This window comes from Culicoides brevitarsis, chromosome 2, assembly GCF_036172545.1.
Source record: "Culicoides brevitarsis isolate CSIRO-B50_1 chromosome 2, AGI_CSIRO_Cbre_v1, whole genome shotgun sequence".
In the NCBI taxonomy this organism is placed as follows: Eukaryota; Metazoa; Arthropoda; class Insecta; order Diptera; family Ceratopogonidae; genus Culicoides; species Culicoides brevitarsis.
Window position 1 is genome coordinate 28,446,045 of NC_087086.1, and position 16,200 is coordinate 28,462,244.

The 16,200-nt window shown below is 25.0% G+C and overlaps 1 protein-coding gene across 1 annotated transcript in view; it reads right to left on the minus strand.

Moving 5' to 3' along the window:
• Window positions 1-16,200, minus strand: part of LOC134831406 (lachesin) — a 58,594-nt gene extending 42,394 nt beyond the window's left edge. Inside the window, exons 1-2 of the mRNA XM_063845129.1 lie at window positions 16,106-16,200; window positions 4,283-4,653 (exon numbers count right to left, since the gene is read on the minus strand). Coding sequence (XP_063701199.1) covers window positions 4,283-4,406 — 124 coding nt within the window. The 5' untranslated portion in view covers window positions 4,407-4,653; window positions 16,106-16,200. The remainder of the gene's footprint in view (window positions 1-4,282; window positions 4,654-16,105) is intronic.

Below are 16,200 nucleotides of genomic sequence, written 5' to 3' on the forward strand. Positions count from 1 at the left end.
TAAAAATCATTTTTCAACAATTTTTCGCTATAAATTACACTCGTAAAAGTTCAAAAAACGATTTTTGATCAATTTTGTTGCTCAAAGTTCATCCACTTTTGACTCATTCAAAAAATCTGTCGTGCCAATTTTTTTCAATAAAATCCTTGAAACTGTCATTATCACATGTGACTTCTTTAAATATTGCCACTTTGCTGTCATTTTCCCTTTTTATTTTTCGCTAAATAATGCCCATAAAACTCGTTTTCAATCCATTCCTCTTCCAAGAATTCTTTAAAGATTAATCGATCTCACGTGTTTCGCTTTCACTGTTGTCAGTTTGTCGCTACGTCGTCATATCGCCTTTAACTACCAAAGTGATTTATTTGTGTAAATTTTATTATTTACTTTGTTAAACTTCTTAGCAGGAATTGTTGTTGTTGCTGTTATTGTTGCAAAAGACGGAAAAATATCACAAAAGCGTCTATAGTTTTTTCCTCTTTTCTCTCTTAGCAGCAGCGGCATCATCATTGTTTCTTCTCATCTTCTTCTTCTTTAAATATATGAGAAAAAAGAAAAAGTAGAAGAAGAAAAAAAAGTTTCGGAAGAAAAATAAACTTTTCTTCTCTCTTGATACTTCGTCGCTCGTCTTTTAAATTCAATATCAGTTAATGTTACAGTAAAGAACTTGCTAATAGATTTGCTTGTCCATTTTAATAGCATGTCTTATGTCTTAACATTGATGCATTGATACACTTTTAAGACTTTGTACGGTACTTAAAAACTTTGCCGTTTTCCGACGATACTCTTGTTAGTACCAAATAAAAACGAGTCGGAGAAAGGTTGACCAGTCAATAGATAAATGTGTGTTGTGTTCACCTTTTTGGTCGTCGTGAGATCATTAATATCTCTTGAATGGCAGAAAAAAACAGCAAAAGGGGCAAACAAATACACAAAAAAGGTAGACAGCTATCAAAAAAAGAGCAAAGTGTAAAGTGTATGACAAGTTTTATATTCTTTTCTTTTCTTCTACTTCTTCGTCATCATCTATGGAGCGCCGAAAAACCGAAAGACGTTTGGAGAGAGAGGGAAAAACCCATAATAATCTCTTTATCATAATGGTCGATTCAGTGGCTTTAAAAAGGACTTTGTTGTGTTCCCCCTTTTTTTCGTAAACTCATTTTTTGTAACTTCATTTACGTGTCTCGTCTGCTCTTATTTACTGTGAGTAATTGGCGTCTCGTAAACTAAAAATTTCGCGAGGTTTAAAGGATTCTGAGGTCACGTGGTTTAAAGCTGTTTGACCTCTGGGACATCTTTAGACCACGTGACCTAAAATATCTTTAAACCACGTAGTCTGAGAAAAATTTAAACCACGTGATTTGTAGATATTTCAGATCACGTGACTTGAAAAATATCTCAGATCACGTGGTTTGAAAATTTTTCTGGTCACGTGGCTTAAGAAATTAAAGAATCATCTAGTTTAAACAATATATTTGCTAAGATGTCGTTTAGAGAACTAACAACGATGGTACCTGGTTTTAATTTCGTTAAATACTTGATGGTTTTAATCACGTGGTTTATTTATTTTGTAACCACGTGGTTAAAATCTTCAGGTACTTAACCAAATGCAGTAACATCGTTAGTACTTCTCCATATGACAACTTTATAATTTGTTAAAACAAATGATTTTTAACATGTTAACCACGTGACCTGAAATATCTTTCAAACCACGTGACTAAAAATATCTTAGGTACATTGTAAAAAGTTTGTGTTTCGCTCCATTTGTCGAAAGACAAAATATCTGCGAGACTTGTAAGTTAGAAAAATTTTAGATCAAATAATTAATTTAATAGCCCTGAAACATCTTCAAACCACGTGACCTAAGATAACTTTAAACCACGTGATTTGAAGATGTTTTAGGGCTATAAAATTAATTATTCGAATTAAAATTTTTCCAACTTTCTAAACCTCGCAAAATTTTGCCTTTCGACAAATGGAGCGAAACACAAATTTTTCACAATGTACCTCTTTGAGTCTGTATACATTTATTATTTCTAAACAAGTACTTGATGTTTATGTTCAAACATTTAACCCTGCAGCTGTGCGACAACAACATAACAACAACAACATACAGAACACATTAAATGATTTCATCTTGCCTCGTCTTCTTTTTCTTCTCTAACGTGCTACGTGATAACAATTCCAGCCAAGCAAGTCTTATGGCTGGTACTTGACGGTGTTGTAGCAAGTCAATGGAATATTAAATTAGATGTGATTTGTATCTTGATGGGCAGTTAAATCTAAGATAACCATCTAAATTATACCTTTAAAGAGGGACGACCCTTATTTTCATAAATGCTTATTCTTTGGGTGTTACTGTTGCTTCGTTTTTGGTTTGTTTTTGCTCTAATATGCGAGCAAAAAGTCACACAAGCCACAATGTTTGAGGTTGACCGTTGACATGTTTGTGGAAGACTTTTCTTTGTTTGAAATTTGATTACTTTTTATTATTTTTTGCTCCGAAAAGAGGAAGTAAATTAAAGAGAAATTTCAATCTTGAAAATTTGTTGAAAATGGCTTGTAAGTCATTTATTTTCACGAATTCATGCTATCAGATGGCAAGAATATTTGTTCCGATAAAAATAAAAGAAAAAACAAGAAAAAAAAGTTTTCCTATTGGAATGAGAATTGATATTATCAAGTTGTTGCTTCATCGATCAAATTGACAATTCAATATATTTTAACACAAATTTGAACAAATTTAGATGTTTGGAAAGTGATGAACTTTACGACTTCTGTGTATTAAATTTAAATCGAGTGAAATGGAAAGGATTTACTATAAAGAAAAATTTTCAAAGAATTAGGAGATTAAAAAGATAGAAAATCGATGAAAATGCTTTTAATAAATTTCAGTATACGAAACGAGAATAATAATTTCAATTTTTTTTAAATACAATTTTTAATAATTTTTTTAAATAATTAAAATTTTTATTTTTTTCGTGGATTAAAAAAGATTTTTAATTAAAAAAAATTATAAGAAAAATCGATTAAAATTAAGTTTTATGGAAATTTATAGATATTTTGAAAATTTCAGTTAATTTTGAGAGAAAATTAAAAGGATTTTATAAAAAATCATTTATGTCAGTAAACTGAAAATTTTTTAAGTTTTAAACGAACTAAATATTATTTTAAAAAATCATAATGGAGCCGACAGGTCTTTTGTTAATTAAAAATTCTAATTCGATTTAAAATGTTTTATGGCAACTTGACTTTGAGTGATAAAATTAATTTGATTTTCAATTGTAAAATCAAATTGTCATTAAATTTAATTTTTGTTTAATTTTGAATTAAATTAATTATTTTTTTTTAATTTATTTTAATTTTTGATTTTTTTCGTTTAATTATCATAAGTTTAATTACTTTTTTAAAATTCATATAAATTTACTTTTTTAACTCACTAATTTGAGTAAATTAGAATATAAACAAATAAAATACAATTGATTAAAAATTAAATGAAATATCTAAATTTGTATTTTTTTAGATAGTTCAGAAAATTCTTAAAATTTAAAAAAAATATGAAGGGTATCTATTTTTACCAAAATTTTTATTAAAAATAAAATCTTTTGATTTAAAATTATTAGTGAGTTAAAAAAAATAAATTTTAAAAAATAATTAAATTATGTTATATTTAAAAAAAATCAAAAATTAAAATAAATTTAATTAAAAATAAAATAAAAAAAATTAAATTAAAATTAAACAAAAATTAAATTTTCCAATATAAAAAATTTCATTTTAAAAATCAAATCAATTCATCACTGGAACACAAGTTCCCATAAAACATTTTAAATACCATATTCCAATTTAGTACTTTAAATTCCTGACATGGACTCTTCATTACATCCAATTATTGGTAACTCATCCATTTATTTTGCAGCAAATTTACACAAATTTCCATCATTTCACAACAAATTAGGACAAAATTCTCTCTGTCTCTACATTAATGAACACAAACATGCCTGGCTTTGTGGGTGTTTAACTGTGGCATGAGAGAGGTCTATGCGTAGTCTGATGTGGTTAAAATACATTTTTTTTTGTTTGTTTGTCGTTCCTGTCTGGAAAATGTAAAAACGACTACTAGTTGACACAAAAATAAATAAACTAAGTTGAAATTTATTTCGCGTTGGATAAAGTCGAGTACGTTGTGTGACGTTATTGGTTGTGTAAATAAACGCATCGCACACACACACAGGAGAAGAGAAGAGAAGTAAAAATATTTTTTGTTTATATTTATTTAACTTACCGTGTGTAACAAGTGTTGGCAAATACAACATAAATAACACGCCGCGTCTCTGTTGATGCGATCGCGTTGGTAACACATCATTTAAAGCTAATAGAATTAACTCAATTATTTTTAATATTAGCATGGTGATTTTGTATTATTTTATTATTTAGTGTCAGCTTCTCTCCACAATTCGCGCACTTTTGTGATGTTTAATTATAATTATCGTGTTTTGCGTGTTTTACACATTTACTCAATGATTTGCGTGATTATGTTAAACATTATTATTGTTACTCCTGCCTTATTTATTTATTTTGCTAAATTTTAGTCAATTCGTCGAAATTAGCGAAAACTGTTGCTTTTACGCCCAAAATCGATGTCGATGTCAATTCCTGCGAAAAAAAAAAATAAAAAAAACACTTGAAATAATCACGTAGTTAAATTTTGAACAATGACAAACAAATTTTCTAAATACACAGAACACAGAATTGTGGCCACTTTTGAAGCTGTGAGCAAGAGAAGAGCAAACAAAACACTTTACTTTTATATCATTTGATTATGTATTCAATTCACAGCAAAATGGCAAATAAAATGTTTGTACAATAAAAAAAAAACTTTTTTTTTCTCTCTCGTTGTTTTGTTGTTGCTTGTGTTCTTTTATTATTTCAGTGCCTTTTTGTTGGTCGGTGGATGGATAAGGAGCAGCTCCCACGTTATTTATGGTTGGGGGATGAAACATGAAATCACTTTACTGTGACAAGGTTGTTATTATTAAAGCATGTCGGTCGGAGGTCTGGATGCGATGATGAAATTTTGTCAGTTTTTTTGTTTTTGTTAGACGTAGAGTTTTTGTATTTTTGTTTTTTTTTTAAGAAAAAGAAAATTTTTTTTTGGATTTATGTCCATCCGTGAAGTTAAAATTAAAAATTAATAAATTTTAATTTAATGAGAAAATTAAAAATTTAATTAAAATTTAAATTAATTTAATTTAAAATTAAAAAAATTAATTTAATTTAAAATTTTAATTTAAAATTAAAAAATTAATTTAAAAAATTTAAAATTAAAAAGAAATCTTAAATTTTAATTACGTAAAATTTGATTTTTATTATTTTAATTTATGTATTTATTTTAATTACAAATATTTTAATTAATTATAATTTAATAAAAATTTAATAAAAATTTTTATTTAATTTTTATTATTTATTTAATACATTTTTTTAATAAATTAATAAAAAAATATTCTCAGACGTTTTTCAAAGTTTCATATTTTTACCTTAAAAGTTAAAAATTTATAAAAATTGAAAAAAATCTAAAATTTTAAATTTCTTTACAGACTATTTTTTTTCTTTTATATATAAAATTAATAATTTAAAAAAAATAATAGAATTAAATTGCCATTGTATTTTTTTTAATTTCAGCGAAATTTTTTATGGATTTCAAATTTATTATTTTTTTTATTTTTTAAAAATTTATTAAAAAGTGGAAAATTCTTCACTTAAAAAAAAAAAAAAATAATAAAAAAAAAAAAATTCAAAAAATCAGTAAATTAAAAAATTATCATCATTCGCTTAAAAAAAATACAACGATTACCTAATTTACACAAAAAATTTTAAAACGATAAAAATCGATCAAAAATAATAAAATAAAAAATAAATAAAATTAACTTAAATAAAAATTAAATCAATCAAAATTTTAAAAATTAAAAAATGTTGAAAATCTTTTAAAAAAACAAAATTCGATAAAAAGCTTAATTTTTTCCCCAAAAAAAATTTTTTCTTCAAACCATTTATTTTGTTAAAGCAAAATACGCTCTTTTACCAAAAATTCCTTCTCCACGCAAGTTTTTATAATTTTTTAGACATCCTCAGAAAAAACAACTCCCTTTTTCATAAAAACTTGGGTCACGTGGTACATATAAGATTAGGGGTTGTTGCTCTAATTCCATTCTAATTCAATTAACTCTCGTGTTAGTGGAGTTGCCTCGTACTTCACAACCACAAAAAAAAGAATAAAAAAGAAGAATTGAATAAAAAATTGCCTTCCACTCAATTTACTTACGAAAAAAAAATTGCACGAATAAAAGTAAGAATAATGACGATATTTGTCCGTCCATTCAGTCATTTCGCATCCATTTCGATATAGTTAACTGCATATTTATTGGTTGCCTGACGACAACGAGAGACAAAAAACACAATGATGATGATAATAATCCCATTCATTCTTCCTGTTTGCTCGCACTGTCATTGCATGCCATAAAACAAAATAAATGTGAGATAAACCTCATAAAAGGCTTTTACTTAAAATAAAACGATATTAAGAGACTCTCATCTCGAAACACTTTCATGCCTAAAAGGACGACGACGACGAAAAAGCGAAAGTAAAAAGGGGTAAACACATATACGGCTCATAAATTATGAAAAATTGTTCCACTTACAAGGTTTGATGGAGCCGACGACGACGACGAAAATAATGACATAAAGACCAAATATATCATAAATCTAAATCCAACATTGTAATTTAATACACACACAGACTCTCGCTCTCTTATGCTAACATGACATTTGCCTTCTTTTTCTTTCCTTCTTACAATTTTTTTCCGCAAGTCCTCGGCATTGTTCTTCTCCCCTTATCACGTTACGTTTTTATTTTATTTCATTTTTTTGCTAGACATGTGAGCAAATTTCATTATTCGTGAATAAATAAAAGAACGAGCAAAAAAAAATATTTTCCCATATCAACGTCTGATCTCTTAACGGAGAGAACCAAGAGACGACCAACGATGCGATAGGAAGACCTTTATTTCGGTCCATTGAAAATGAAAAATGGTTTTGTTACTTTCAATCTTCGGCTCGTGTTCGTCATTCTCTATTTTCTGTCAACAAATCGCAAAAATAGAGATCGGTGCATTTTTCCCAATGACATTAATAATAAAAATAAATATTAGTAAATCCGGCTCATCATTGGCCATTGTAAGGCGCTTAGAGACTTCTGGATGAGATTTATTAATTGAATTATGGCTGCGGAATCTCGGAAGTCTCACAGAAAAATGTCACACATTTTCATGACAAAATATCTGAAATATTTTTTGACACGATACTGCTTCACATGCCGGACATTTAAATTACATAACAAACAAACAAAATCTTCTCTCTGTCTGTCTCGTTTTGTGACAATTTTTAACATGATTTGAAAAAATTAAGTTTTTTTGGGGGATTAAAGTCTGTCTGGTAAAAATTTTAAATAAATTGGTTAAAATGTGAACTGGGGTTAAAATTTTAAATATGAAAAGGGTCGACATTTAAAATGTGCACTGGGATAAAAATTTAAGAAGATTAATTTAAATAAGAATTTCCTAAATTTGTACTGGGTCTAAAGTTCAAAATATGCACTGGGACATTTTAGAATGCACACTGGGACAAATATTTAATGAAAATTTTAACTTAAGTTTTTTGCCTATATTTGCAAAAATATTTTAATTATAAATTTCAAAAAATGTGCATTGGGTTTACATTAGTTTTCAATTATGTGCAAAAATTTTAAAAATTTGCATTGGGAGCAAATATTTAAATAAAAATTTCATTAAAGTTTTCAATTATAAAAATTTTAAAAATATGCATTGGGAACAAATTCAGAATTTCGGGAAAAAAATTAAAATGTACACTGGGTTGAAAATTTTAGAAATTTATTAAAAGATTTTTTTAATTAAGAATAAAACATTAAATTATGCTTTAGGAAATTTTACAATGTAGACTGGGACAAATTTTTAAAGAAAAACCTTTATAATAATTTGCAATAGGTTAAAGGAAAAATGTGCATTGGGCAAATTTAGAAATCTGGAACTACTTAGATTAAATTTACAAAATTCATGACTTGGATCTTTCAGATCTTAACTAAATTATTGAAAAATTTTTAAATTTGCCTTACATTGAAAAATTTAAAATGTTCATTGGAATTAAAATTCAAAATGTGCTTTGGGCTAAAAATTCATAATTGCGAATTTTTAAAAATTAAAAAAAACTTGATGCAAGCACGATGATGTCGGCATCAAGAACGATGATACAAAATAGTTAGTTTATAATCATATTTTGTTTCCTCCCTGCGTTGTTTGTGCGATACAGTAACAATATTGTCCTTTTATTTCACAAAAAAAAAACCCTGAAACACAGAGAGACAGAGAGAGATATTTTAGGAAAAGTCAGTTGCTGCCGCCGCACACCGCAAAAACGGACAAGCTGTTATAAACATCGAGAGTTTATTATTTGTTTCTACTCTATATATGTTTTAAAAATATGTATATTTTATGAAATATTTGCTGTTCCACAATTGTGTCTGTGCCACGAAGCCATGCAGCGAACGGAGCGAGAGTGAAATGATGCACCAGATGATAATCGTGGAGTGGAGCAGCAGCAGCATAGTGGGCAATAACAAAAAGGATTGAGTTTCATCATCATAGAATTCTTTTTGCGCTGCATGTGAATTTGTAACAATAAGTGCGGTCAATTTAATCTGTAGCCATGAGCAATTTAAGCTTCGACTTTTGAAACAAGAGTACACATGCAGTCATTCGGTCGTGATTAATTCACTGAATGGCTGGTAATTATGGCGTTATTAAATTTTTTGGAAGGGTGAAGTTTGTTGTGTTTGGCAATTATGTGAAAATTATCTATTTTGTGAAATTTTATTAAATAAAAAATTAAACGTGAGAGAAATATTACACTTTTCGTAGTTTTTGTTGTTATGAAAAAGTTAGAAAAAGGAATTTTTCCATTAAAATAATTTTTAATAAAAAAATAAATATATAAAAATTGAATAAACTCAAACAAAAATTTCAGCTTTTCAGAAAAAAAAAATTTTTTGCAAAAAATTGGGATATTTTAATTGAGATATTTTTAAATTTCGGTATTTTATCAGAAAATAATACAACAATTAAAATTTTTCTAAAAATTTATCAATAAATAGTTTATGAATTATTCTTTAAATTTGTTAAACAAAATAAAAGATTTAAATTTAAAAAAATAATCAAATATAATAAAATTAAATTTATATTTAAATTAGTTATTTTTTGATAAAAATTAAATAAAAAAAATAACAATTAATTAAATAAAAATTAATTTATAATAAAAAAAATAATATAAAATTTATATTTTTTAAATTTAAATTCATTAATTTTTAATAAATAATAATTAATTTAATATTAAAAACGTAATAAATTATTTTTTTTAAAAAATACCAAATATTTATTGAAAATTACAAAAAAAAAAGATTTTTTTATTCAATTTTAATTTATTATTTTATTTTTAGTTTAAGAAAGAGTAGAAAAAAAATTTTTTTCTTATTATTTAATTTTTCTCAAATAAATAAATTAATTAATTAATTCAAGCCCTTTTACAAAATATTTAAAAAATTATAGAATAAAAATTAAAAAATATTTTAAATAATTTTTCCTAGCAAATTATTTGAAATTTTATTAACTCCCTTCATAAAAAAAATAAAAATTACCTGAATTTTATCAAAAATAAACTGAACAAAAAAAAATATCTTCAAATAAAGTAGACACAAAAAATGTCTCTCCGACATCCTTTATCCACACATAAAAATCCAAATTTTTTTCTCCATTTATAACCATAACTGCCAAAAAATGTGACATCAAATTTCATTAACTTCTCTCGTCCTACTTCCCTTTTTTTCCTCCCTCATGGACTTTTTCACCGAAGAAAGGAATTAAAAACGTCTTGACGTCTTGTTACGTGTACCTTTTCACTTTTTTCTCTTGCCAGACACACGAACAGACTTATTCTTCTTCTCTTTCTCACTTACTTCTTCATCATCATCTAACGTACAAAGCATAACAAGAAGAAAAAAATCAGGAAATGAATGGAAATCATGTTTGTAAAGAAAGAAACGAAAGTCAAGCGTTTAACATGCAGCTGAGACATAATCCGTCGTTTTGTTCCATTTCTTCATAAATTTCTCTTTTTTCCTCGCTTTTCATCTTGTAACGTGAAATGTCTGAGCAATATATAAGCAAAGAACGAAGAAAAGACGCGACTGATGACTGTTTCATTTAATTTTGACATATCTGGATTAAATATTTTTCTTTTTTTTTTGCTCTCAACATTGAAGAGTCATTCATTCGGTTAAATAAAATAAAATATTAAAGGGAATGGATTGTAAATTTTATTTTATTTACATTTTTTGTGTGTGTCGCGCTATAAAATATCATTTAAAAAATTGAAATGAAAAAAAAATGCAAAAAAGCGCGCAATATATTTTAATTTATTTATTCCCCATAAATTAATTTACTTATCTGCAGTTTTTTTAAAATAAAAATATATAAAAAATAATAATAATAAATTTTTAAATGAAAAGCTGTTTATATGCTCAAAAAACCTTAATAAACGGTTTTAATTACGTCAAATTAAAGCTCCTTACACCGCCACGCCGAAACACAGAAAAAAGTGGAAAAATGCAATTTACCTGCTGTTTTATAAAAAAAACATCAAACAGATCATCAACTAACGTTGCCGCAAATTTTTTCCGTTCGTTTGATAAAATAAAATAAAATAATAATAATTACAGCAATATCAAAGCCGCACACACGTTACATTTGCAATGCCGCTGCAGACAAACTCATAAAAATAATGTTCAGTTAAAATCGGATGGTAAACCGATAATTAAAGTGTAAAATTAAATTACTTTACAATCGTGTGTAGAAGTGACTTTTTGCTATCATGTTAACAATTTTTACGTTTTTATTCCGAACGAAACCGAATATGATGGAGAAAAAAATTGCAAAAATTATGGGGGATTATTTAGAGTTATTTTTATGATGTTGATGGGAGCGATATTGATCAACATTTTACAAGCTCATGTAAAAAAAAGTCGTTTATTATGTGGAGAAAGAATAAATAAGATTGAGTGATGTTGAATAAAAGTTAATGACGATTTTGTATGGAAACGGGGTTTCATTGAGAAGTTATTGTGTCTGGCAGAAGGTTTTATAGAAATATTTCTTCGGATAATTTTTTTAAATTAAATAAAATTGTGTTCATTATGAATTTATTATTATGAATGAATTTTTATATTAAGTGGATTTTTTATAGTGGAAATTTTATTTTTAATTATTTTAAATTTTATTTTATTTCAAAAAAATTTTTAGAGATGAAAATTCATGTTAAATTTTGTTTTTCAATACAAAAATTCTTAAAAATTTAAACTTTTTTAAAAAAAATTTTAAAATTTTTTAAAAAATCATGAAAAAGACCAAAAACGGTCAATTTTGATGATATTTTCAACTTTTTAATTTGCCGCATTTGATTTTCGACTTTTGAAATGGGGCATGGGACAAAAATTTCAAAATTTGGAGCAGCCTCAATTTAAATTTTTAATTATTTAAAAAAAAATCAGAAAAAACCGATTTATTTATGTTTTCTAATTAAAAATAAAAATCAGAAAATAATAATTTTATTTAAATTTATAAAATTTGACAAGAAATTGTTAGTTAATAAAATTGGAAAAATGGAAGAATTTTTATAATTTTAGTATTTTTCAACTAATTTGGAAAAAATCATAAAATAAAAAATGTCTGTTGAAAATAGGTTTACATTTAAAATTTTTTAACATTTATATTGAGTAAAAATTGTTCAATAAAAATAAAATCAATTTTAATTTTAAAATTTTTAACAAAACAAACAAAATATTTTACTTGAGACAGAAAATTTTAAAATTCAAAAAAAAAATAATACCTAATAATAATAATTTTAATATTTTTTAAATATTTTTTTACAATTTTATACAACTTTTTTATAATTAAAAAAAATCAAATTTTATTCACATTTTTTTTCTTAAGAGATTTCATAAGATTTTAATAAAAAATCTTTAAAATTTTGTTTCAAAATTAAATTTTTTAACAGAATTTTAATTTAATTTATTTTTCATTAAATTTAATTTAAGTTACTTAATAAAGAGACATCCATGATGACTTATAAAAAATTATTTTAAATTTATAAATAGCTGATAAAATATTTTTTTGATTATTTTTTAACTATTCCACAAATAGTCGACTAATTATTTTTATTTAAATAATATAATAATTTATTATTTAATTTTTTTTTTTGAAACTTAAAATAATTTTTTTTCCTTTAAATTAATATTAAAAATTTTCTCAATTTATTCTCATAAAGTAACTTTACTCAAAAAACCACTCTCTCTAAAGTTTAACTTCTCAAAACAAAAAGAAAAATTCTTGAACAATCAATTCAAAAGAAAAGAAGTGCCAACGAATCAACAGCTCCAAATAAACAAAACACCAAAATTTATGTATGAAGTGGCAATTTCACATTACATTACACCCAAATTGTCTGCTTTGTTTTTCTGGCCAAGAACAATGAATGCCTTTGCCGTTGAATTGAATGAATGAATAAAGCATTCACAACGTGTTTACTCGACTCATAAATACAGAGGGAGCAAATCGAAAGAACAACAGCAAGAACATTTATTGCGTTCGGTCCTTCTTCCGTCTGTTGTGATAAATTTCCCTGAATGCATTGGAATTTTCCGAAACGAGGGTGTCACTTTTCCTTTAACCTTTGCCCAAAAAAAGGAGAATTAAAAGGAAAAGTCCCGTTAGTAGGTCATCCTACGAAAATCGGATGAAATGTGAATAAATGACACCCAAGAATAATAGAATGAAAGCTTCGTTGGCTCCGAACTTGTGTCATGATATAGATTTATTATGTTTATTATTATTTGATTATTTATGAATGACTGAATGAAATTTCTCCTGTTGGAAAAAAACTTGTTTAGGGGAAAAAAATTCGATTTTACGACCGTGACCTATGACCATAAACTAAATAAATACAAAGAAACACAAGAAAAAATAATCCCATTATTAAGTCATTTGCCCATATTCGACTGGAGGACGAAGTGCGGCGGCTCCTCGCGTTATGTAAAGTTATTTCGGTGGTCGTATAGAGCTTATGTTTAAAATAAATGACTGTAATCTTCTTATCGTTTCTCATCATAACTTTTTTTTACTTTCGTTTTTTTTATATTCTAGTCTCCGTTCAGCAAAAAAAAAATAAAAATAAATAAACAAACCCATAGAAAAGAGTATAAAATATTGATTTTGTTTTTTTTTTTGCTTTTTTTGATGGGTGCTCGACTCGCTTTTCAGCTAATATCATTTTATCACGATTTATGATACTAAAAAGATATCCAAACAAATAGACAGACAAACACTCGACTCGACTCACATACAAAGTTCCATGATGAATGAAAGATGATGATGATTGTCTATATAAAAAAAAAATACGAGGGGGGTATAAAAGAAAATTGGAAAAAATGAAAATCGGCTGTAAAATATCTTGCAATGAATTTTTTTTTTTTGTGCAAGAAAATATTGCATTGAAAAGTGCAAAATCAGGTACCATAATTTTTTTTAAAGATATTTTTTTTTCAATATTCATGATGGTTATTATTAAAAATATCATAAAAATAATAAGCGAGAAAAAAATTGAAGATTGAATTTTTTGTTCAATTTTTTTCTTCTTAGACAAAAAAGGCGGTTGAGAAATAACTTTTTGTATAAATAATAAATGAAAAAAAATGCAACAATCAGACCGCAAAAAGGCAGTGATTAAAATAGCGTTTGAGGTTACGGAAGGACAAGGAACTCCAAGTTTATTTAGGTAAAAAGGTAAAAGTCGTCTAGACTAGAGAAAAAAAGTTTGAGGAGCTAAAAAATTCATATAAAAATAACACTTCGCGGTGAAAGGTAAAATTTCATTGATACCGATAGTCACGTAAAAAAAAGTTGAACACGTGTGGTATAAAAAAATTTGAAGAAAACCCACAATTTTTTAAAGAATTAGAGATTTCTTACAATTTTATGATTTTTTTATTGAAATTTAAAATAAAGCATTCTTTATTAAAATTTAAAAAAAATCATATCAATGAAAAAATATATTTTGAATTTTTTTATTATGGAAAATTCTCAATTTGTTCTTTAAAATAAATTAAAATTAATTTAATTTAGGTATCTTTAAATTTATGAAAATTTAAATTACAGTTTAATTAAATTAAAATCCATTTAAAAACTTATTTTATCTGTTTCATTATTTATGAAAAAATAAATGTTTTAAATTCTTTTTTAATTATTAAAATATTTTTAAAAAAAAGTATGAATAAAAATTCAATTTAATTTTTTTATAAATAATTTTTAAAAATCATTTTTTTTAATGAAATTTTAAAAAATTATCATAATGAAAAAATTCATAAAATACACATTCATAAATAATTAAATATTAGATTAATTTAATATTTTTTAAATTAACCCTTTAACGGTAAAAATCTGCAAATCATTATAATTTTCAATTTAACCCTTAGAAAAAAATAAGATTAATTGATTTTTAAATTTAAAAATAAATTAGGTTTAATTTTATTAATTAGCTAAAATTAAATTATTTGAAGATTTATTTCGTCTGCTTTATTTCAAAAAAATATATTTCAATAAATATATGATAAAAAAAAATATAAATTTCAGTTTAAACATTTTTTTTTTTTTTGTATAATCAAATTTAAAATATTTATTTACGAAACAGATTGACTTAATTTAATCACAATATTTAAAATATATATTAATAAAAATTTAATTTAATTTTTTATAAATAATTTAAAAAAAATATTTAAATTAAATTAAATTTTTAAAAAATTAAATTAATTAATTAAATTAAATATTTTTAAATTAATTCAAAACTTTTAATAAAAATAATTAAATTAAATTCATTTTTTTATATTTTTCTTTAAAATTTTGAATGAAAAAAATCAGACAAATATATTAAAAGCCATTTTTCATACTTTTTTTATTTCCCTTTTAATTAAATTGCAGTTGAAATAAATTGAAGTTAAACAGAAATGCAATTAAAAGATAAACCTAACGTTCAATCCAACAACTAAAAACTAATAAAATAAATATTTGCTCAATGATCAGTGATTTCCTATCTCTTCCTTTCCTTTCTAAATAAATTTTAAAATTAATATTCCTCATAATTTTATCCATTTCTCATCCTGCCCTTTTTATTTTTTTTTTCCTCTTGCCAACTTTTTTGAATGAAGAACGTGCAAATCACAAGATTTATTATTTTTTTCAATAAAAATATTTATCTTTTATCTCGAAAGTTATTCATGATTTTCTATCAAATTAAAAAAAAATTCTTCGAAAAAGGCTTAAACTTGTACTAAAAATAAATAAACAAATAAAGTCATCAAAAAATTGTCATCGCGTGATAAGTCCGTTAACTCACTCCTCCGAATTTAATGCAAAAAAATTATTTTAAAAGGTATTCAATTAAAATAAAATAAAGGATAAAGTGGCGCTTTTATCATTACTACTATTATTATTATTTTTATTATATTTTCTAGTATTTTTCATTTTATTACAATTTCAGACAGCACAACACAACTTTTCTTTTCTTACTTCACTCGTCTCGTCTCGTTGTCGTGTCGCTCGTATTTTTTATTATTTATTTCTCCGTTTTTTTTTTTATTACAAAATATAACGAACAACTGTGAATGCACTTTTCTCTTTCTCGTCTGTCATTCTGCCTTGCAGTGAAACAGACAAAAGAATTTTTTATATTTACTTTTTTTTCTACCGTTTTTCTCGGGGTGTCACACGCTCTGGAAATGGTGTTGCAAGAAAATTTTCAAGAAAGTGAGAAAATGTGTGGAAAAATTCTTGTTTCCTTTTATTTTTTTATTTGCTCATGACTTGCTCCTTTTTCTTTGACATAAGTGGCCGATAATAATTTTTCAGATTTTTATCACATTTTTATTTTTTTTTACCTGATCAATGTCAAGTTTTTTTTAATTTTAATTTTTTTTTTCACAAAATTTTTTTTTTAAATTTTTTTTAATAAAATTTAATTTTTTTAAATTTT